Source organism: Hyperolius riggenbachi, chromosome 5, assembly GCF_040937935.1.
Source record: "Hyperolius riggenbachi isolate aHypRig1 chromosome 5, aHypRig1.pri, whole genome shotgun sequence".
NCBI lineage: Eukaryota > Metazoa > Chordata > Amphibia > Anura > Hyperoliidae > Hyperolius > Hyperolius riggenbachi.
Window position 1 is genome coordinate 20,520,298 of NC_090650.1, and position 23,897 is coordinate 20,544,194.

Genomic DNA, 23,897 nt, shown 5'->3' on the forward strand with positions numbered 1-23,897 from the left:
TTCGATCACTGTGATCGAATCTGCTGTGAAATTGTTGCGCAAAAGCTGAGAGAACGACCGATTTCCGTCCGAAATCAATCATTCCCGTCGATCCGTCCGTGCAGAAGATTTCACTCAATCGCCGGCGGGTCGGGAGTGCGTCGATAGCAGCGTTCGAATGTCCGACAACCGACGCTAGCTGCAATACTTTACCTGCTCCGAAGGCGCATGTCACCACTCTCTCCGCGGTCACTTCTCCGTGCTCGGCTCCTCCAGCTTCACTGAACATCCTGTCCCAGCAGGAAGTTTAAACAGTAGAGCGCCCTCTACTGTTTAAACTTCCCCGGCAGGAAGTTCAGTGAAGCTGGAGGAGCTGAGCACGGAGGAGAAGGCAGAGGAGACCAGGGGACACGCGCCGGCTGGAGCAGGTAATGTATGCGGGGGGGGGGGGGGGGGGAAGGGCAGCGGCAGCTCCACAGATTGTGATCGGTTTCATGCTGCAATCGATTCACAATCTGTTTGCAGTAAAGGCAGCCATACGATCCCTCTCTGATCAGATTCGATCAGAGAGGGCTCTATCTGTTGGTCGATCTGATGGCAAATCGACCAGTGTATGGCCACCTTAACTTTAAAGAAAATCTGTGACAATAAAACAGCCCCTGGGGGATACTTACCTCGGGAGGGGAAAGCCTCTGGATCCTAATGATGCTTCCCTATCCTCTGTCCCTTGGTTCCAATGCTGGCAGCCCCCGAACACCGGCGAGGTAAATATTTCCCTACCGCGATCTTGCGCAGGCGCAGTAGCGGCTTTCCGATCGGTCTCAGGTTGAACTAGCTGAGCCCGATCGGGTCCGTTCTACTGCGCAGGCGACTCGTGTCTGTCTAGTAGAGCAGAGCCAATCGGGCTCGGCTATTTCCACCTGAGACCGATCGTAAGCCACTACTGCGCCTGCGCAAGATCGCATTAGGGAAATATTGCTACAGCGCCACAGCTGACATCCTTGCCGGCTGTATTTTCAGGGAGACAGCGCTGGATCCCGGAGGTGAAGAGGACGGGGGAAACCTCATTAGGATCCAGAAACTTCCCCTCCTAAGTAGCCCCCAGGGGGAGTTCTTTTTTATTGTTACAGAGTCTCTTTATCCCTCCTCTCGCACTAACCTTTCATACGTGTTGATTATGTACTACCCAAAACTAACATGAAATAAATGTCATTTCATACAGCCAGATGTAGTGGAGGAAAGCTATTGTCTTGGAGATGATTAATAACCGGCTCCGGCTGGTTTCCATACTTCAGTCCCTTCAGCAGAGATTATGCAATTAATGCCCAGAATTGGCAGCACCTTTCAGAATTCTTTCGTTTTTTCTTACCTCTCTGTTCTTTTCCCTCTCATTAATTATTGCTCTGTAATCAAGCAGCTCGGGGTGACCCAAAACCACAAGGAGAGGATAGGGGACCGAAAAGCCCTCCTACTAAACAGCAATGCTTGGTGTGATGTGCCTTCTTAAAGGGACTCCGAGCACCTCTCATGGGTATGCCTTTAAGACTCCGACCAGTACTGCAAAGTACTTAAAGATGCATACCTTTCTGTAGCTTGTGCTCTCCTCTTTCATTTGATGCCTGAATCTCCGTTCTACACTAAATCGTTTTCGTTCGATTTCAATTTGAAAATTGCAGATGCCATCTTGGCTATGTTATAACTTCCGGGTCACCCCTGTCTTCTCTGTTAGAGAAGTGCATCACTGAATGGAAAAGGAAGTGACGGGCATGGCCATTGCAAGAGGCTCCTCCAGAGGGGTCATAGCACGACTTTTTGGAAGTCGTCTGGCTTAAAGAGTAACTGTCAGGCTGCAAAAGCTAATTTAAACCTCTATTCTCCTGTGTTAAACAGTTTAGAAGGAAGCCAAAAAGGCAATACTGAAGTTAAAAATCTCTCTTACTGTGATGTGTGCTGAACAGCAAGGCTCTGTATTCCCAAGCTCCTGAAGAGGCCGGCAGGATGCATAACAGATACTGCAAAGCATTCTGGGGCTGCTTCTTCTCCCCACTGCACTCCCTTGGTCCTCCCCTTCATTTCCCTATCCCGCCCTAAGGCTGCTTTCACAGTGGGAAGTTACAGGCTCATGTTACAGCAGCTTGTAACAGCAGCCAGCACTGAAAAATCAGTATACTGCCTGAGTCCAATATTGTTCCTAGCCACATGGCTAATTAATATTCACTGCACAGTAGTGTTGTCCGGATCATGAACCATTAGGATCTTTGATCCTGATCTTTTTTGTGAGTCGAATCATCAGGAAGCAAGGTAAGGGAGGATATTACATCACAATTAGCTTCATACAAGACAGACAAACATGGAACCTGCCATGAGCTGTCAGGAGCATAATTCTCTGCAAATACTATATAAAAATTCTGTGAAATCCAAACATGGACAGTGAAATGCATATGTAATGTAAGTACAGCCAATATTTAGCTACTGATATATGTGTTTTTTTTCTCTGAGACCCTATACCTAACAGCTCCTCTTTAAAGGCATGCCCATGAGAGGTGCTCGGAGTCCCTTTAGAACAGAAAAAATTTGAGATAATTCAGCTTTAAGTGAACATCTGTGGTTACTCACAATGCACCACTACTGAATATGCAAATTATCTCTTTATGCCCTTGAAGCCAGGCTTACATCCAGAACCTCTGGTGTATAGCACGCCTATAGCTTTACATTTTACACAGCCACATCAACCTAACATGGAGACAGCCTGTTTTGGACTTTTGGTGATTCGTCAATGGAAAATGCATTTCAAGTACCAGCCTGCCTCAAACTTGGGTGATTTTGATCTGACAGGAATCTATCTGATGGTCGAATCTGGTGGCCAGTATGGCCACTCTTTGAAACTTAGACATAGGGTAGAACGTTTATTTGAGATCTAAACGGTTTTGCGCATGAAAGCTATAGAAATGTTTATGGTGCAGTTTTCATATATCAGCAAAAGGAGAAAAATATAGTTGGCACTACAGCATTGAGCAGCTGACGCTGGAGCGGTGCGGACAGGGTTATTGCACTACTTTTCATATGGTGCACCCTGCGTGCTCTGATATAGTTGAGGTCACTTGTAGTATAAACCTTGCCCAGCACCCACCGCACCACCGCACTACTTGTCCATGGTATGTGATTTTTGTGACACGTTATTTTTATGTGCATGTTTTTACCAAGTACCTTGATGGAATAAAGCACCTGCAGTGCCGATAATACCTCTTTCTCCTCATTTATACTACAAATGTTTATGGTGCACCAGAGTTCCTTCTTTGTGTTTTGTCTTCTTGCAAAGCATTCTGGGTAACCCCTCACTGTCTGGGTTCCACAGGTGACAGTAAGGCTGTGAAGCCTCACCTCTCCTTGACCGATGTGGGCACAGAGGAATTCTTCCAGAAGTTGACCACGCAGATAACGGAGATGGTTTCCGCCAAGATCAGTCAAGGTTGGTCTTTCTTAGCTTAGATTCATGATGACCGCACTGTTATGGGGAGGAATGGAGGCCATACTTTTATTATGAGTTCCAGAATATGGCCCCTGGGTTGTGGGCATCACCACAGGGGGAAAAAAAAGTGGGTGTCTTAACAATGGCCTATCCCATCAAGACTTTACAGGGAGGATCATGACTGGTAGTTACACCTTGGTGTGGAAGTTAATAGCAGGTCAATGGATTAGTCCAGGTGTGGAAAACAGGCAACAATCACTCTATGCATCTAATTACGCCTGCAGCAAGATGGACATTTCTGGGCAGTCCATACGTGGAGTATGGACTGCCCAGAAATGTCCATCTTGCTGCAAGAGTAATTAGATGCATAGAGTGATTGTTGCCTGTTTTCCACACCTGCTCATCCAGATTCCGGATATCCGGAATAACCTAAAGCTGTTCAATGATTAACCTATTTTGGTTCCTGGACGTAGTTTCTACGTCCAGCAACCATGCGCGCTACGCTTAGAGTGACGTCATGTAAACAATCTCATGGCCGCCATCTTGTGGCCAAAAAGTAATACTATACCTGTAAAAAAAAAATTAAAATTAACACACATTTACATTATAAATCTATTGTTTACCTCCCACCCTACCAAAACTACCCAAATAAAATGTTTACTATAAAAAAAAAACCATTACAATAAAAAAATAAATAAAACATGTAAATATTTACCTAAGGGTCTAAACTTTTTAAATATCAATGTAAAGATGAAATATTTCTATATTTTTTTTATTTTAAACTTGTAAATAGTGATGGATGCAAAACGGAAAAAATGCACCTTTATTTCCAAATAGAATATTGTCGCCATACATTGTGATAGGGACATAATTTTAACGGTGTAATAACCGGGACATATGGGCACATACAATACGTGAGTTTTAATTATGGAGGCATGTATTATTTTAAAACTATAATGGCTGAAAACTGAGAAATAATGAATTTTTTCAGTTTTTTCTTATTCTTCCTGTTAAAATGCATTTACAGTAAAGTGGCTCTTAGCAAAATGTACCCCTCAAAGAAACCCTAATTGGTGGCGGAAAAAACAAGATATAGATCAGTGCATTGTGATAAGTAGTGATAAAGTTATAGGCTAATGAATGGGAGGTGAACATTTCTCACGTGAAAACGACGGAACCTGAATGGGTTAACCCCTTCACTATCACTACACTATTGTTGTATTGTTAATTAGCTTGATTTCATTGTGTGACAGTCAGAGTGTGTGCTGCAGGGCTGCTGCAGCTGCTATGTGTCTGTGTGTGTGTGCTGTGCACAGACCAAGCCAGCTGCTGCCTGCTGGCCAGCTATTAGCCTTAGCTAGCTACAGTATAGGGTAGGTTAGGGATTAGGGAATAGGATTACTGTGTTATTGTGTAGTTAGTACTGTAGTACTGCAGTTAGTGTTAGTAGTTGTTAGAGTAGTAGTACTACTGTGTTAGCTTACTACAGAACTACTGTGCTGCTAAGCAATGCCAGTGTGACAGTTAGTGTCTTTTCCTCTGCTGTCTGACTGTCACTCGGCACTTGGCACGTGTAAAGTGGCACTTGGCACATGTAAAACGGCACATGGCACATGTAACGTGGCACTTGGCAGTGTAACATGGCACTTGGCACGTGTAACGTGGCACTTGGCACGTGTAACGTGGCACTTGGCACGTGTAGCGTGACACTTGGCACGTGTAACGTGGCCCTTGGCACGTGTAATGTGGCACTTTGCACTTGGCACGCGGCACTTTGGCATGTGGCAGGTGGCACGTGCGAAGTGCCACGTGCAAAGTGCCACGTGCCATGTGCCACTGCCAAGTGCCACGTCCGAGATGCTCCTGGCAGACATTACACCTGCTGCTGCTGCATTGCCCTGCTCCTGCTGCCTTTGCTGCTCCCACCGCCAGGGTGCCACAGGCCACTGCTGCTGTGCTGATACCACCTATATTTAACCCAAAACACAATTGCTGCGTAATTTTTTGGAGGTATCTGGGCTGAAAACTGTCATGTCCCAGTTGTGCGGTTGGACTTTGGACGCAATGTGGGCTGCACAACTGCTGTCTGGAACCTACTCCTGATGTTAATTGACAGCCTTTTTTTTTGGGGGGGGGGGGGGGGGATTTAAAGTCCCCACATCATCAATTAGTGTTTCCCTTTAAAAAATAATGATGCTACATGCCTCTTTTACAAAAAAAATCGTTTTAAAGCAATTTATAGGCCACTTCCATTTTTTCTGTCCATATATCCAAATTTGCCCGGATACCCCGGATACTGAGCTCGGATATCCGATTCGGATCAGAAAGTTTTGAACTCGGATATCCGACCCGGATCGGTTATCTGGGTATCCGGATCCGAATCCAATCCAGATTTTGAAAAGGGGTATCCGAGCAGCACTCAGTGGCGTAGCTAAGGAGCTGTGGGCCCCGGTGCAAGTTTGACAATGGGGCCCCCCAAAGCACTCTATACATAACAATGGATACGGCGCACCAAAACCTGCCAATGGCAACTACAGTGTCAGAGGTGCAAGAAGGGGATGGGGAACAGCTTGTTACTGATTACCCCCAAGCACTCTATACATAGCAATCCCTGCCAATGGCAGCTACAGTGTCAGAGGTGCAAGAAGGGGATGGGGAACAGTTTGTTAATGATTACCACTATTCAAAGTATCTATAGAAGTCATTATTATGGGCACAGGACCAATAGAGAGCTAATACTGTAGTTGGGGGAGGGCCCTTCAGGGCCCCTCTGGCCCAAGGGCCCCGATGCGGTCGCTACCTCTGCAACCCCTATTGCTACGCCCCTGGCAGCACTACAGATTCCAGGATTACAAAGAGGAGCAACATCATCGTCAATCAGTGCTGCAAATTCTATCTCGAGACACCTTTCATAACATTAAAAGGGAACCCGAGGTATTAGACCTGTGGAAGCTGCCATATTTAGTTTATTTTAAACAATACCAGTTGCCTGGCAGTCCTGCTGATATCTTTGGCCTCAGTAGTGTCTGAATCACACACCTGAAACAAGCATGCAGCTAAACTTGTCAGATTTGTCATGTGCATTATTTAAAAAGACTCAAACATGTCAGCCTCCATGTCCCTCTCACCTCGGGTTCCCTTTAAATTACAAAATGCCTTGCAGAGCAGTATATGTTTTTAACCAGATGAAAGCGAGGTTTTGCTTTAAAGGGATCCTGAAATGAGAGGGATATGGAGACTGCCATATTTATTACCTTTCAAACACCAGCTGCCTATTTGGCAGCAGTAGTGGCTGAATCACACACCTGAAACAAGCATGCAGCTAATCCAGTCGGACTCCAGTCAGAGCACCTGATCTGTTGCATGCTTGTTCAGGGGCTATGGCTAAACGTATAAGAGGCAGAGGAGCAGTAGGGCTGCCAGGCAACTGGTATTGTTTTAAAAGGAAATAAATATGTCAGCCTCTGTATCCCTTCCACTTCAAGTGTGCTTTAGCAAAATGACGCTGTAGAGGGGTTTAATTTAAAACAATCTTGTGATAGGGCTCGTTTCCACTGTTGCGACGCGATTTCTAAGCATTCCGACGCTTGTAAAAACGCATGCGGATGCGTTTCCGCATGCGTTTTTACCCGCGATTTCGCGTGCGATTTCGCATGGCAGGGTGCCATGCGAAATTAACCATGACACTGCCAGGGCAAAATAACATTAAAAAGGAGCGAAATCGCACGCGAAATCGCGGGTAAAAACGCATGTAAAAAACGCATGCGTTTTTACTATTAAATACGTTGTGTGCGATTCGCCTGCATTCCACTCGCAGGCGAATTCGTTGGCTCTTTTGTGCGTTTTTTCACCGCTTGAAAAAACGCACATCCCCAACGCAAGAGTGGAAACAGGCCCATCCACTTACATTACATGTGCGAATCCGCATGCGTTGGACGCATGCGGATTCGCGATAGTGGAAACGAGCCCATAAGGTCACAGATTGTTTAAAGCGGAATATAACCCAGCATTTCAACTTTGCTCTAAAACATTATTTACAGCATATTATATGCAACCAGCATTTTTTTTTTTTACTAGACCAGCATTGGAAGGGTTACACACACAGCTTTAAAGTTCCGTGGAGAGAAATGCTGCAGCAGCCAAAGTTGAGATAGATACATTTAAGTAAACACAATGTTACAATGTAACAAGTGAGGAATGTGACTCACTCTCTCTGTGTCCGGAGCTCCTGCACAGTCAGAGTGTGTGTCACATTCCACACTTGTTACATTGTGTTTACTTAAATGCATCTATCTAAACTTCGGCTGCAGCAGCATTTCTCTCCATGGAACTTTAAAGCTCTGTGTGTAACCCTTCCAATGCTGGTCCAGTAAAAAAAATGCTGTTTGCATATAATATGCTGTAAATAATGTTTTAGAGCAAAGCTGAAATGCTGGGTTGTATTCCACTTTAACACCTCACTACGGGACAGAGCCACGCTGATTTTAGTTACATTAGATGGTTTCCTTGTTTATTTCTCGCATGACTTTCACGTTTGACTCAGGCGGTGAGAACGTCATCAGGTATTGCGCACTTATTATTTGCGTCACGCCTGGTATTCCAGCACGCATCATTACCGGCGGTGGTTAAACCTGCGACGGCTCTTTACATGACATATTCTGCATGTGCTATTTATACTGAGTTATTCTTCATAAGACGCGTGTGGGGGGGGGGGGGACTTGAGCTTTCAGAGCCCCTGATGAGAGCAATTTGCGCACCCCGGCGCGGTTTCGTGCTGAGAGGGTACATTAGTCAGTGTTCAGCGGCACTGAATATGTACATATATTTACATACGGCAAGCGATTCCTCTCTGATAAGCTTGTTCTGTTGGGAGAGAGGAAACTCTGTGTACCGCTATCTTGTCTCATCCTTTCCGGGGAACCTAAGATGGGATTTTGTTGAAAACACATTTTAATTTATTGTAATGCCAGCCTGATTGTCTGCGTTTATCACAGATGATGAATGAAAAAGCTGCACCAGATTATATTGTTTTCTTTTTTTTGTCATTTAGAATAGTGTTTCACCTGCCAGGATTGGTGGATCTTATGTGACTTGGATAATTCTTGTTTTTTTACATTTTCTAATAGCTGTAGAAATGATAGTTAAAGAAAACTGATGAGATAAACAATTGTATCTATCTTCCTAAAGATTACTTTTTATATATATATCTCACAGATTTATAATACTTTTAAATCTACTTTTTGAGGTTTTACTGTTTCATTGTCTCTGCTCAATTACACATACATTGAAGTATGCTAAAATCTCTGAACTATTGACCCTTTTTATCTCCTTGCTGCTCTCAAAAGCCATTCTCTGCCAGGAAAGTGTTTTATGGCTTTAATCCCTTATCAGTGAGGGTTACGGTTTAGTCCGACTCAGACAGAAACTATTATTTGCATTCCTGATGTTTGAGGCCAGTTTCACACTGCAAACTGGTATCAGTGATGCGGTGTGGCGCGCGCATCGCCATAAACAGGCCTTCAGGGATAGTACGCTGTGTTCCCTGTCTGGCAACCAGCCAAGCAGGAAGTAATGCGCTCTTGTGGTCAATTCCTGTTTTGGGTATGCGGAATCATATCGTTCAAATACACTTCCAGGCATGCGCACCGCGGCATCGCGACATCAAATATATATATATATTCGCACTTTTCTCCTGGAGGACTCAAAGCGCCAGAGCTGCAGCCACTAGGGTGCTCTCTATAGGCAGTAGCAGTGTTAGGGAGTCTTGCCCAAGGTCTTCTTACTGAATAGATGCTGGCTTACTGAACAGGAGGAGCCATGATCCGAACCCTGGTTGGTCTCCTGTGTCAAAGGCAGAGCCCTTAACCAGTACACTATCTAGCCACTGCTGACGGGGAATTAAAGTGAGAGATATGGAGGTTGCCACATTTGTTTCCTTTTAAACAATACCATTTGCCTGGCTTTCCTCTTGATCTCTTTGGCTGCAGTAGTGTTTGAATCACACCAGAGACAAGTATGCAACTTATTCAGTCAGTCATCAGTCAGAGCACCTGATCTGCTGCATACTTGTTCAGGGTCTACGGCTAAAAGTAGTAGAGGCAAAGGATCAGCAGGATAGCCAGTCAGTTAGTATTGTTGCACGCCGTGCAGTATATTCACGGCCCTGCAAAGTTCACACGATGCACCAGGGCCGTGAATACAAGTCTGCAGCAGCGTGCAGCCGACGCTCGCTCCCATGCACCCATGCACGCGCAATGCCATTACTGCCGCTTAGCGGGGAGGTGAATGAATGGGAAAGCAATTCCAATTCATAAATCTAAGTCCCCGATTCAATGAATACCGGCATCTACGAGACGCCGGCATTCATTGTATCTTCCTGTTGTTACTCTGCTACGCATTACTTCCAATTCACGTGCTTACGTAGGTGAATCTGAAATCATGACTGAGGACATCTTGTGGACAAATAGTATATTACACCAAAACTCATTTTTATTAAATAAAAATCCCCACACTGACTGTTATAATTAACTATTTCCCTCAAACACCCTCCCATAGTACCTAAACTTTTTTTTATATATATGGAGGGGGGGGGGGGGGGGGGAGGGATTACATAAAAAAAATGAGTAGTTACCTTAGGGACTGAACTTTTTTAATATTTATGTCAAGGCAGTATATTACTATTAATTTTTAATTTATGGGCTTGTAATTAGTGATGGACGCAAAACTGAAAAAATGCAGCTTTATTTCCAAATAAAATATTGGCGCCATACTTTGTACTAGGGAAATTGTTTAAATGCTGCAATAACCGGGACAAACGGGCAAATAAAATGTGTGGGTTTTATCCACAGTAGAACGTTTTATTTTAACACTATAATGGCCAAAAACGAAGAAATAATGAATTTTTTCAATTTTTCTCTTATTATTCTTGTTAAAATGCGTTTAGGATAAAATAATTCTTAGCATACTGTACCTGCCAAAGAAAGCCTAATTAATGTCAAGAAAAAAAAGACATAGATCATTACGCTGTGATTAGTAGTAATTAAGTTATTGGCGAAAGAAAGGGAGGAGCGCTGACGGGTGAAAATTGCTCTGGTCCATAAGGGGTAAAAACCCCTCATTAGTCAAGTAGTTAAAAGGAAATAAATATGTCAGCCTCCATATCCCTTTCAGTCACGTGCGTAACTACAGGGGATCAGCCCCTGCGAGCTGCAAGGGGGGCCCCAATTACTACTTCCTTCCCTCCAATAATATGTCCATCCTTCAGATCAGGTGTATTTGTGGCTACACTTGTTATGGGTGTGTAGACCATGATTGCCGCACTTGTTTTATGGCCCTTGTGAGATGGGCCCCCAGGCTGTGAGGGTCACCAAGGGGAGGCAAGGGAAGGGGTGTGATCACTGGCTGGCCTCATCAGAGTTTAATGGCCCATACTCACGGGCTACATAAGTGGCCTGTCGCCAGCACACGTGAGCGTGTGCACGACAGGCCAGCGACAGCTCGTCGCCAGGTCCCTCCGCGTACACACGCGGAAGAGGGATCAGCTGTGCGACGGAAGCTGTCGCCGACGTTCCTCCCCCTCGCCGGAAGCGCCGTCTATTTTCAATTATGTTGCTGTCGCTAGTCCGCATACTCACGCGGACTAGCGACAGTTGCGGTGAAGTTGCGGCGACAACTGTCGCCGGGCGATTGACTGCGCCAATCGCCTGGCGACAACAGCGACGAGGGACGGTTCGGGGTGCGCGCCCGTGTTGCGCCTCATACTCACGGGCGACCTGTCACCGCAACACGCGCGAGCCGCACGTTGCGGCGACAATTGTAGCCCGTGAGTATGGGCCATTACAGTGGGGTACCATGATTTGTAGTTATGACCCTGCTCTCAGTTCAGTTATGCTTTAAAACAAGACAGTCAATTTTCCTCCCTGTGTTATCCAACCTGACATGCAAAACATAAAAAACATTTGTAAAGCACTTTTCTCCCCGAGGTCCCAAAGCGCATAAGCTTGTCTCAGTTCAGTACATAGTTGATGTTGTGTTGGTCTGCTACAAGGGAAAAAGTTATGTGGTCGTAAATTTGTGCGCTTTGAGTCCTATGGGAGAAAAGCGCTTTACAGATGTTATTGTATTGGATTACATTTGATTTTAACGCCTCCAGGGGTTGGAGCTGTTTTGATGAGGCGTGGCAAAGTGTTCCAGAGGGTAGGGGCAGCAGGACAGAAGACTTTGGCTCGAAAGGTTTTGAGGTGTTCTCTGGGGCCGGTCAAGTAGTTATTAGATCCTGATGATCTGAGGTTGTGGGAGGCGAGCACTGTAAAAACAGCATAGGAGATTTGGGTACAGCCGATGCCACTATAGGCCGTAATAGGAATTATGGCTATAGCGGCGCTTAGTGAGTAATTTGGGCACCGTCAATAGACGGAGCACAAATTACTACAAAAACACTAATTCGGCCACCAGCATCAGCTGGGCCTGGAAGCCGAATTACATCATTCCCCACTATCCATGGCGGCCTGGAGGGGGACTAGTAAGTAACGCTACCAGGACTTGTGCAGGATCAGGGTGAGCCGTTTATCGGCTTTACCCTGCACCCAAATCTCCCGGCGGCATATTCATAGGTATGCTGTGGGAGTTGTGGGGCAGTTTGGGAAGGCGGGGGAGAGGGGGGGGGGTTGTAGGTTCATGAAGGGCGAAGTCTACGGTGCCTATAGGCTCCTGTGAGGTAAATCTGGGCCTGGCTGTGGGAGTTGTGATGCAATTGCAAAAAATCCTTCAGGTACCTGACTGACAGACATTGGTCTCATGACTAGTATTTTAGCTCCCCCCCCAGGTATTACAATTTTAATTAAGCTGGGAAATTTGTACTACATACCTTGTGCCGGCCTAGCGGAGCATGGAACTAACCGTCCATACTTTTGAAGTGGTCACAGTCTTTCTGGGTATATTAGCTTACTTATGCTTCAAGAGGAACTCCAGCCTAAACAAACATACTGTCATTAAGTTACATTAGTTATGTTAATTAAAGAGAACCAGAGATGAAGCACCCTCTTGTATTCTACCTTATAAATCAGTGGGAACTTGACAGTAAACACCTAATCTGCTCTTTGTTTCATTGTTCTCTGTTTAATCTGACTGTTATCACTTCTAATAAGAATCCCCAACTGAGCACTCAGTCTATCTTTGCTACAGAAAGATTATAGCGGAGTCTGTCTTCTCTGGTGTCTTTTCAAGCCCAAGCCTGCTCCCTTGTGGCTCTGCTATAATGACTCAGCTATAATTATTCCCTGCAAAGCCAGACTGAATGCTCAGTCCGGGATTTTTATCACAGCTGGTAACAGACACTTTTAGCAGTGAGGATGAAACAGAGAGCATGGTAAGTGTTTTCTCTAATGTTCTTACTGATATATATGGTAAAATACACAAGGGTGCTTGCTCTCTGGTTCCCTTTAAAATAGATAGGTAATATAATCTCTTACCCACCCTGTTTTAAAAGAACAGGCAAATGTTTGATTTCATGATGGCAGCCATCTTTTTGGTTGAAAGGAGGTGACAGGGAGCATGAGACACAGTTCCAACTGTTCTGTGTCCTGAGCACCTCTCCCAGTTGCTAGGCAACATGAATAACAACATAGGAAATCCCATCATGCTCTGTACGGCATCAGGGAAAAAAAGCCTGGGCTTTTTTTCTTTCATGGCTGGAGCTTAGCTAAAAATGCAGCTAAAAATTATGCTTTGGTAAGAAAAAGTTCTGATGCTGTGAAACTGTTAAAGAAACGCCAAGCCTTTTCAGTTCTGCTGAGTAGAGTTTTAGTCCGGAGGTTCACTTTCAGCCTGGATTCTCAGTGTTTGATTTGCTGTCACTGCTTTTCAGCCACTCTTCGAGTTCCTGGGATGACCGGTATGGACAGCGATGATGAGACCAAGACTCCTTCAGCTTCTCCTCGTCACGGCCGCTCCAGACCTTCCTCCATTGCTGTGGAGTCTTCATCAGAGTCAGAAGATGGAGATGCCAGAGGAGAGGTACCTTCACAATTATCAGTTTCAGTCCACCTGGGCTGGTTATTCTGGTCAGGGCATAACGTGCCACAGAGACATCCCCACTACAAAACAAGCTGGCACAATGTTTCCCAGGAATCAGATACAAATTAACATTCGAAAAAGTAGAAGAGCCTTGTACCTTTCAAAAAGCCCCTGCAACCCCTGACCAGAGACTCACAGGGGCCTAATAGAGAGAGTAGCAGCGCCAGGCTGGTGGAAGCTACACAGAGCTCCAAGGGGAGCGGAGGTAGCTCACCTGTCTGCATGTTGCTCCTCCCTCCTCCTGGTCTCTGCGTCTCCATGGCTTCCCCCAGCTGTGTCTCCCCATCACCAATATCTGGGGTAGGAGCAACATGCAGACAGGAGGTAACTCACCGGTCCGCATGTTGCTCCTTCCTCCTCCTGGTCTCTATGGCTCCCCCCCAGCTGTGTCCCCTCATCACCAATATCTGTAGGTAGGGGGTGGGTGGGTAAAAGCATCCTTATACTAGTATCTGGGAAAAGTAAGACAGGGCCGGATCTAGTTTCAATGGGGCCCTTGGGTAAAATTAACCCCTGACAGACCTGACCACCCCTCCTCCCCAAAAAGCATTAGGTTCCCCTTTTTTTGACCCCCTCTTGGTCTCCTCCCAACTTTCTTGTGGTCCCTGGGGCCCCTGCAGTGTAGTGACTCACCTGTCCCTGCTGGCACACTCTTCCCTTAGTCCGTGGCTCCAGATGTTCCTGTCTTCATCCTCGCAGGGGCGTCTGTTTACTATGCCACTGGTACCACAAAGAAGATGTCCAACGGGGATGAAGATGGGAACATACGGAACTACAAGGAGCAGGGACAGATGAGTCAATACACTGCCGAAAACTTTGCATGGGGCCACATTATAGTTGGGTTAGACCTGGGGGGGGGGCAGCTACCCTATGGTAGTGCCAGCCCTGGGGGTTGGAGGTTGGCAAAGGCAGCCTAACACTAATATCTGTGAGGGGAGTACTTATGCCAAACTGGAAAACAAACAATTACCGCAAGTCTCCCAAAACTAATGTCGCGCTCGGTTGGCAGGGAAGTTAGAATGGCGGTAACTCAGCTAAAATCTTTCTTTGCGTTTGCAGATATTTGACATCTACATGGCCACAGCCGATTACAACCCGATTACGGTTGACAAGGAAACCATAACTTTGAAAGAGGGTCAGTATGTCGAAGTCCTTGACTCCGCCCACCCACTGAAGTGGCTCGTCAGGACAAAACCAACCAAGCTTAGTGCCTCCCGTCAGGGATGGGTGTCTCCTGCCTACCTGGACAAGCGTTTGAAGGTAAAAAGTTTATTTTAAGCAAGCCTGAAGTGAAAATTAATTGTGCATGTAGTACAAATGGTATATAGAACTGTCTTGTAGTCCCATATTCTTATCTTCAGTGAAAGGGCTGAAATTACAAGCCTGTCGTATAAGCAGTGTGACATGTCAGTGTTTTGTAAAATCTGATTCATTCAGATAGCAAAAAAAAAAAAATGACCTATTGAACTTTTCAGCACTATTCTGTTATCAGGAGTGTTTTTTCATCGAGATACAAGTGTTTTGCCTTACCAGGAAAGCTGTAGCAGCTGCATTTGACTGCTTTTTCTGCATAGAAAAAACACTGGTTTGTTATTAGTGAATACAGGCAAGTTCTAAGCAGTGTTGTACTAAATGTACCCATGTTTAGTCTACATGGGTAAATTTAGTACACGCCTACTCCTTAGGTGAGTATCTGTATTTTGTTTTATTTATGCTTCAGACTCACTTTGGGGCTTCACCATAATATATGGCCTTCCTACAGGAAGGCACAGGCAGGGACGGATCTGGGGGGGGGGGGGGGGGGGCAGGCAGGTCTCTTGCCCCAGGCGCAGTTTGTTGAATTCTTAAAAAGGCAGCAACATTTGGATGGGGAATGGCAGTTTAGGCGCCAAAACCTGACGTTTAGGCACCAAAACCTGACATTTGGGCGCCAAAACCTGACATTTAGGTGCCAAAACCTGACCTTTAGGCGCCAAAACCTGACATTTAGGCGCCAAACCCTGACATTTAGGCGCCAAACCCTGACCTTTAGGTGCCAAAACCTGACCTTGCCCCAGGCGCAACTAGGTCTGGATCAGTCCCTGGGCACAGGTAATGAATATGCAGAGCTAGAATACAGGTAGACAACTGTTAGAGGCCACTAAGATCATTTGTGTAAAGTCTTCAAGCCAATAGCCATTAGGTGAAGCAACCAGGTAGCAAGAATACCCTAAGAAATGGCATTAATATGTGTAAATTATTGGATTTATGTTTTAAAAATTCTTTTTGGAAACAAAATGACAATGCTCATGTATGTTCAATTTTACTTCAAGCTTTCACCAGAGTGGGGAGCAGGAGACGTTGTGGAATTCTCTGTAGAATCTGTTTCAGAAGAGGATTACAAGAAGAAACTGAGGTAGCTTAACGTGTGGCTTGCTCGCAGACCCCATGGCTGTTCCACTTGTTTATCATAGCTTCATTTGCTGTTCATTTTATTATTGTTTCGTTTATTTATAAAGTGCTAACATATTACGCAGCACTGGTCAATAAATACATACAATGATACAAAGGATGACCGATGTAACAAGGTTATACAATTTAGGACAAAGCTATACAAGGCAAACGGTACAAGATACATGATCATGTGATTTGGGCTGGTTAGGTAGGCCCAGTAATACATTTACAAGGTGGTCATAGGAAAGGAGCACACTATCATGTAGAATACACTAGGGAAGGGAGGACCCTGCTAAAGGCTTACAATCTAAGGGGAGCTGAGATAGACACACTAGGTAGGGCTGTAGATTAAGTATTCAGTAGAGAGTTACTGTGTTTAGAGGGCGGGTAGTAATGTTAGTAGTAGTTTGAAGAGGTGGGTTTCGAGGGATTGCTTGAATTTGTTGAAGTATGGGGGGGGGGCAAGTCTGATGGGCAGAGGAAGGGGGTTCCAGAGGGTGGGGGCGGCTCTTGAGAAATCCTGCAGGTGCACATGTGAGTGAGAAATATGCGGGTCAGGTGTACACCTGTGAACTAGCTCCAAGATGTAGGTAGGGCAGGTTTTGTGCACGGATTTAAATGCCAGGCATAGAATCTTGAAACATATCCTGAATCGCATAGGGAGCTGGTGCAGGGATTTATAGAGGAGGGATGTGGAGCGGAGAAAAGAATGGATGAGTCTTGTAACCGCGTTCATAACTGATTGAAGGGGGGCAATGCGTTTCAAGGAGTGGCCAGATAGGAGGGAGTTGCAGTAATCAAGGCGGGAGATGATGAGGGCATGGATGAGATGGTCGTGTCCAGAGTCATAAAGGTATGGATCTTAGAGATATTTTCCTGAACTGGTCACTATTAACCCCAAAACTTTTTCTTCTTCTCAGCATACTTATTCAGGATCTCCTGAGCTCCGAGAAGGAGTACGTCCGAGACCTCCAGTTCCTACACACTCATCATATCAACTATACGGAGAGCTGTGTGGATGTTCCCGAGTCTGTGGTCAATCAGAAAGCCATTATCTTTAGGAACATCAGTGACATTGGTGATTTCCATGCCAGGTCTCTATAAATACTCTTATTATAATTTTTCTGTCTGACGAGGTTATTTTTGTGTTATAATTACATTTAATTGACTTCACAGAACTTTCTTCCAAGAGCTTAAAAGTTGTGACACAGATGATGACATTGCCATGTGCTTCATCAGAAATGAGGAGGAGTTTAATAAGTACATTATGTACCTGGTGGGTCGCGTTCAGGCCGAATCGGTCGTGGTTAATGACGCCATTCAGGAGTTCTACAAGGTATGTATAAATTAGTATGTCTATCTATCTATGCTGGGTAGGATTTACCATAAGGCACTGTAGGCACGTGCCTAGAGGCGCCTGATGATGGAAAGGCGGCTTACTCCCCTCCCGGAGTGCCTCCCTCCCTCCTTCCCTATGCAGAGTCCCGAACAGAGCGTAAATGAGAGATTACTCACCCAGCTCTCAGTATTCCACTGACCAGATCTCCCTGCAGTCAGGGGCACCTCTAGCTACCTAATAATGAGGATCAGGGACGGGCTTACGAGTATTCAACTACTCAAATTCGATATTAACCTCCCTGGCGGTACGCATTTTCCGATGCTGCGTCCGCGGGAGGATTTTTTCAAATAAAATGTGTTTTTAATGCCTAAGCTAGCACTTCGCTAGCTAAATATGCTCCCCAAGCCCCCCGGCACCCCTCTGATCCCCCCAATCGCCGCCGGTAATATTTACCCTTCCGCGATCCTGCGAGAGCCGCAGCTTCAGTATTTGGCTTCAGTTGTCGCTATAGCGACGATCGGGTCATGACGTCATGTGCAGTCCCGATCCTCCCCATAGTGAAGCCTGGAGTTGATTGGGAGGCTGCACCATTGCGGGATCTCTGGGGGGGTACGGGGTGATTGGGGGGGGGGACCGGCGGCACTTGAGAGGCATATTTAGCTAGCGAAGTGCTAGCTTAACCATTTAAAACAAAATGTATTTAAAAAAACACTCCGGGGGCCATGCGATCCTCTCCGGCGGCTAGCCCATGCGTAGGTCGGGCTTACCGCCAGGGAGGTTAAAATGAGGCTTGATTGCCTCAGATGTGACCATGGGAGACGAGGGTTACTTACCCTTAAGTCCGTCGGCTTCCATGCGTCTCACTCCACTCGCATGCGATCTATGGGATGCGTTCCATGACTCCCTACCACCCTTCCTCCTTTAAGAGTTGAAGAAAAAAGGTCAGCACCAGATGCGACAGCCGGCAGCTTCGCACTTAATCCTCCCAACCTGGATGTGCTTCAGCAGCAGTTTCATCAAATAGGGAGTAGATTGAAGACACAGCACCAACTCCATGCAGTTAGGTTTAATGGATTAAGACATAGGGCATACAGGCATAGGGGGTACAGACATCGGCCTTACAGCCGTTTCGCGGGGCTCCCGCTTCTTCAGAGACCAAAAAGATGTGACATCTTTTTGGTCTCTGAAGAAGCGGGAGCCCCGCGAAACGGCTGTAAGGCCGATGTCTGTACCTTCCTCCTTTAAGCCGGGAGGAGGAAGTGTGGTAGTGAGTCGTGCAATGCGTCCTGGTGGGCTGCTTGTCAAGGCTGCCATCAACCCCAAACTGCAAATATGACAATATGATGCAATGATATAAAAAAAAGCAATATAACCCCCCCAAAAAATACGAGACTCTTTTCTTTGCAACTAATGTTCCATTCATTATCTGTACTACACGTACAATTCATTATATCATACGTTTTTTTTTCAGTTCAGGTTTGCTTTAAGGGGACTGCTTTTTCTTCCACAAAAGTGAAATATATTTACAGCAATTCCTCTGAGGTTTATTGTCCTTGTCGGAGATGAAGCGCGAGATAAAGTGGCTGCTTTGTTGTTGTGTTTTTATGTTTTCAAATACTGATAAATATTTAATTTTTGAACATTTGCTTTTGTGGCGTTCCACAGCGGTGTGTATTTTATCGTCGCCGTTCACCTTTTAATTAGCCGCCAGACATGAATTATTCATCAGGCATAGTTCTATCTGCAGAACTTTATCCACGTGAAAATGAAATGCCTTAAAATAGCCCAGGTATCGGGGAAAAGGGATGAATAATTTAGCCAGGACATCACGTCCGGCATCAGGTGAGCCATTAAGCTGTCAGCGAGAGAATTGGGAAAAAGGTCTGATTTTAATTACTATGAAAAAAATCGACTTTGATGAAATTCTATTACACAGTTTTATTCAACACTAGCGATGGTCACCTCTGCACAAGTCCTGCCTGACCTACATCTCTGACCCGGTCTGTTACACATCTACGCATAACTTCCTCTTTGCGTAGTAATACTACGCATAGGGAAGTTATGCACAAGGACATCTTGTGGCCAAATAGTAAAATTACATCTACACACTTTTTTTTTAATTAAAAGACGTTTTAATATCTAAAATTAATCCCTTACCTCCCACACTCCCTAATAGTTACCCAAAAAAATGTTTTTGTAAAAAAAAATGTACAATAAACAAAAAAATAGGGACTGAACTTTTTTAATATGTATGTCAAGAGGGTATATTACTGTTACTTTATAAATTATGGGCTTGTAATTAGGGATGGACGCAAAACTGAAAAAAATGCACCTTTATTTCCAAATTTGGCGCCATACATTGTACTAGGGATACATTTTAAACGTTGCAATAACCAGGACAAATGGACAAATTAAATGTGTGGGTTTTAATTACAGTAGCATGATTTTTTTTTCCCATTTTTTTTCTTTTTTTTCCTGTTAAAATGCAGTTAGAATAAATTAATTCTTAGCAAAAAGTACCTCCCAAAGAAAGCCTAATTGGTGGGGAAAAAAAAACAAGATATTGATTGTTTTGTTGTGATAAATAGTAATAAAGTTATAGGCAAATTAATGGAAGGAGCGCTGACAGGTGAAAATTGCTCTCTTTTTTTTAAGGGGAAAAACCCTTGGAGGTGAAGTGGTTAAAACTATGTTTGCCATGTTTGTAACATTCTATTATTTATTGCAGAGATACACAGAGGAAACTTTGGCCCTAGCGGACCCCTCCAAGCCTCCGGTACCACCCCTGCAGCATTACCTTGAGCGGCCCATAAACCGCATCCAACGTTATCAAATCATCCTCAAGGTAAGAAATCCATCCCGTATCATGACTATGGCCTAGTGCACACCAGAGCGGTTCTGCTGCGGTTTGCGATCCGCTTGCGGGTGCGGATCCGCTAGGGTAATGTATCTCAATGGGCTGGTGCACACCAGAGCGGGAGGTGTTTTGCAAAAACGCATACTCCCGGGCTGCTGCAGATTTTGGATTGCGGATGCGTTTCTGCCTCAATGTAAAGTATAGGAAAAACGCAAACCGCTCTGAAAAACGGCACTTCAGAGCGGTTTGCCAGGCATTTTTTGTTACAGTAGCTGTTCAGTAACAGCTTTACTGTAACAATACATGAAATCTACTACACCAAAAACGCTTCACAAAACCGCAAAATGCTAGCTGAAACGCTACAGAAAAATAAGAAAAAGCATTTCAAAATCTGCTAGCATTTTGCGGATCTGCTAGCGGTTTTTGGTGTGCACCAGGCCTATATCAGTGTTCTGTGCACATGTGAGCAGCTTTATCTGCTCTGCTCCTGTATGAGGAGCCACACGGTCAGCTATCTTGTGGCTTGTGGATGAGATAGCCACAGCCACAAAGGGGCTGATTTGCAGAGACTGACGAAAAAATGGAGCGGGACTAAAGCAGAGACTTCCAGCTTAGGGCTGGTGCACACCAAAACCCGCTAGCAGATCCGCAAAACGCTAGCAGATTTTTAAACGCTTTTTTTTATTTTTATGAGGCGTTTTGCGGATTGCTGCTGCGGTTTTCAGTATAGTAGATTTCATATATTGTTACAGTAAAGCTGTTACTGAACAGCTTCTGTAACAAAAACGCCTGCAAAACCGCTCTGAACAGGCGTTTTTCAGAGCGGTTTGCGTTTTTCCTATACTTAACATTGGGGCAGAAACGCATCCGAAATCCAAAAAATGCCTCACCCAGGCATTTTTCGTTTCTGCAAAACGCCTGCCGCTCTGGTGTGCACCACCCCATTGAGATACATTGACCAAGCAGATCCGCAGCCGCAAGCGGATCTGAAAACGCGGAAAAAGCCGCTCGGTGTGCACCAGCCCTTAGAAAACTTGTGTTAATTTGGAGAGGCATTTAGGATTTTTCACGGGGATCATGTACCTTATTGAAATCCTTATATGAGGTCTAGTAAATACAATACAGACAATGTGAATTTGTCTTACTTGTATGTGAGATAGGTATAAATTATTGAAACAAGCTTTATCTTGAGTACAACAGGATAAAAAGGCACCCAGAGAATGATAAAATGAATTGAAAACAATAAAATAAATAAAGTTTTAGGTGGCTTCCCTCAATGAAGACAAATTCATATAAAATTAACTTTAAAGCGGTATAAAAACCTGACATAATATTCAATAAAAACATGTTTTCCTACTTTTTATATGCCATACGGTTATCATATTTGCTTTTGTGCAGAAGTATTATTATTCATTTAGAAATTATACGTTCCCAAAGTACACTTTATTTGTTCTGAGAGCTGACTTTGCATTTTATTCAAAACTGCTTTAGTCATCTTCTAAGGTAAGTAGCAATGCTTTCTGATTGTCTCACTGTCTTCAGGAGAGTTTGCAGTGTCAGAGAATGGGTTGTTTACATTTCTCACTTGATACAATTAAATACAAGATAACATTATCTACAGTTCGGATGAGTCCAGCTTTGCTGGCAGGGAACTTCTAATTCCTGTGTGTAACCCTTTGAATGCTGTTTTAGTGAAAAAAAATGCTGGTTGTACAGTATATAATATGCTGTAATAGATCTATTAGAGCAAAGAATAAATGCCTAGTTTCATTTTGCTTTAATAGCACTGGCAACACGTTTTGTGGGTCCCTGCCTAATTCCTCAGGCCAAATCAAGTGCCTCATTGTATTAAATAAAATCTGTACTCTAAAATTCTTACAATAAAAAGCATACCATTCTATTCATTATGTTCTCCTGGGCCCCTCTGTGCTTTTTCTTCCTCTCCCTGCTGCACTCCTCGCTTGTAATTGCCATTTTTATCCAGTGTTTACAAACAAAAGACATAGCTCAGTGTGTGAGTCATACAGAGCTTGGAGGGGGCCTGGAGAGGGTGTGTATAGCTTCTAGCCAATCACAAGCAGCACAGCACATTCCAGTCTGACTGCCTCAGCCCGACAGAGGAGAGAAGATTAGATCATATAAGAGATAATACAGCCACTGTGCAAATAGGAAAGGCTGCAGTTAGACAGAGCACATTAGAACAGGTATAGTAACTTATAGGATAGAAGAAATAAGGATGAAAATTTTGTTACAAAGGCTTCAATTCATCAAAGGGTGTTCGATAACAAAATCCCAGTCCTTAAAATACCGCATTCGGTATTTTACACTTCACTGTGCTAATTCATCAATATTTTCCCATGTGCGGTAGAGGTTCGTTAAGTTACCGAAGTACTACGGCTTCAGTTCATCAAAGGCTGTTAGATAACGGCAGAGTGGTGCAGAGCAGCTTGGAATGTCTCTGTTGTTACAAGCTGATAACAATAGAAGGCATCCAGACATCCCTTTACTTGTAAACGTGTGTTATATTTACTGTTACTTATACTGCCTCTGCTGCTCTGAATCTGTCCATCAGTGTTTCTTAACATCTTACTTCTTTGCCACAACGTAGATAAACTTCCTGGAGACTTTACAAATGCCATGCTTGGTGATTTCACCACATGCATCTTTGTATATTCAAACAGGGACTCAAAGGGTTAAACCACCGAAGGACATCTGGGGATATCTTTTGTCCCGTTATCTCTGCTCACTGCCTTGGAGGTCTGGAAGCTTGTGTGGAGAAGCCTGTGTGACCTATCAGCAGCACTTTCAGGAGAACAGGGGCTGTTTCTATTGGCTGCCTGCTCCTGTTAATCATGAAAACATTCACACAGAAGGCTTTCGAAGCCTGTAACGACAGGGGAGAGCTGGAGATAAACACCGAATGTGCTAGCGAAAGTGGGAACCTTGATGAATTAACATTTGTTGAGCACATGTCGGTAATTTATCTCATTGCTGTGTCATTTCAGCTTCTCATTCGGTAACAGCTTTGATGAATTAACATTTTCTTAAGTGCTCCGTTAACTCAGCTGTTTTCAGCATTACCGAATGCGGTAATGCTTGATGAATTGAAGCCAATGTCTCTTTAACCACTTGCCGACCGCGCACTCATACCGCGCGTCGGCAAAGTGGCAGCTGCAGGACCAGCGACGCAGTTCTGCGTCGCCGGCTGCAGGCTAATTAATCAGGAAGCAGCCGCTCGCGTGAGCGGCTGCTTCCTGTCAATTCACGGCGGGGGGCTCCGTGAATAGCCTGTGGGCCGCCGATCGCGGCTCGCAGGCTAAATGTAAACACAAGCAGAAATAATCCGCTTTGTTTACATTCATACAACGCTGCTAACAGTAGCAGCGTTGTACCAGATCAGTGATCCCCGGCCAATCAGCGGCCGGGGATCGCTGTCACATGACAGGCAGGAGCCTGTTAGAGGCTGCACAGGACAGATCCGTTCCTGTGCAGCTTCGGATCTCCGGGGAAGGGAGGGAGGAGAGGGAGGGGAGGAATTTCGCCGCGGAGGGGGGCTTTGAGGTGCCCCCCCGCAACACCCAGGCAGGCAGGAGCGATCAGACCCCCCCAGCACATCATCCCCCTAGTGGGGTAAAAAGGGGGCGATCTGGTCGCTCTGCCTGCACCCTGATCTGTGCTGGGGGCTGCACAGCCCACCCAGCACAGATCAGCTAAAACAGCGCTGGTCCTTAAAGAGACACTGAAGC

The 23,897-nt window shown here is 45.0% G+C and overlaps 1 protein-coding gene across 16 annotated transcripts in view; it reads left to right on the plus strand.

Moving 5' to 3' along the window:
• The window catches only part of OBSCN (obscurin, cytoskeletal calmodulin and titin-interacting RhoGEF), a 511,999-nt gene that overhangs the window by 337,332 nt on the left and 150,770 nt on the right, over window positions 1-23,897 (plus strand). For all 16 annotated transcript variants that reach the window (XM_068235137.1, XM_068235143.1, XM_068235140.1 and 13 more), the window contains 7 exons: window positions 3,335-3,448; window positions 13,314-13,462; window positions 14,582-14,782; window positions 15,835-15,917; window positions 16,876-17,049; window positions 17,132-17,291; window positions 20,023-20,139. In XM_068235137.1, the coding sequence (XP_068091238.1) occupies window positions 3,335-3,448; window positions 13,314-13,462; window positions 14,582-14,782; window positions 15,835-15,917; window positions 16,876-17,049; window positions 17,132-17,291; window positions 20,023-20,139 (998 nt within the window). The remainder of the gene's footprint in view (window positions 1-3,334; window positions 3,449-13,313; window positions 13,463-14,581; window positions 14,783-15,834; window positions 15,918-16,875; window positions 17,050-17,131; window positions 17,292-20,022; window positions 20,140-23,897) is intronic.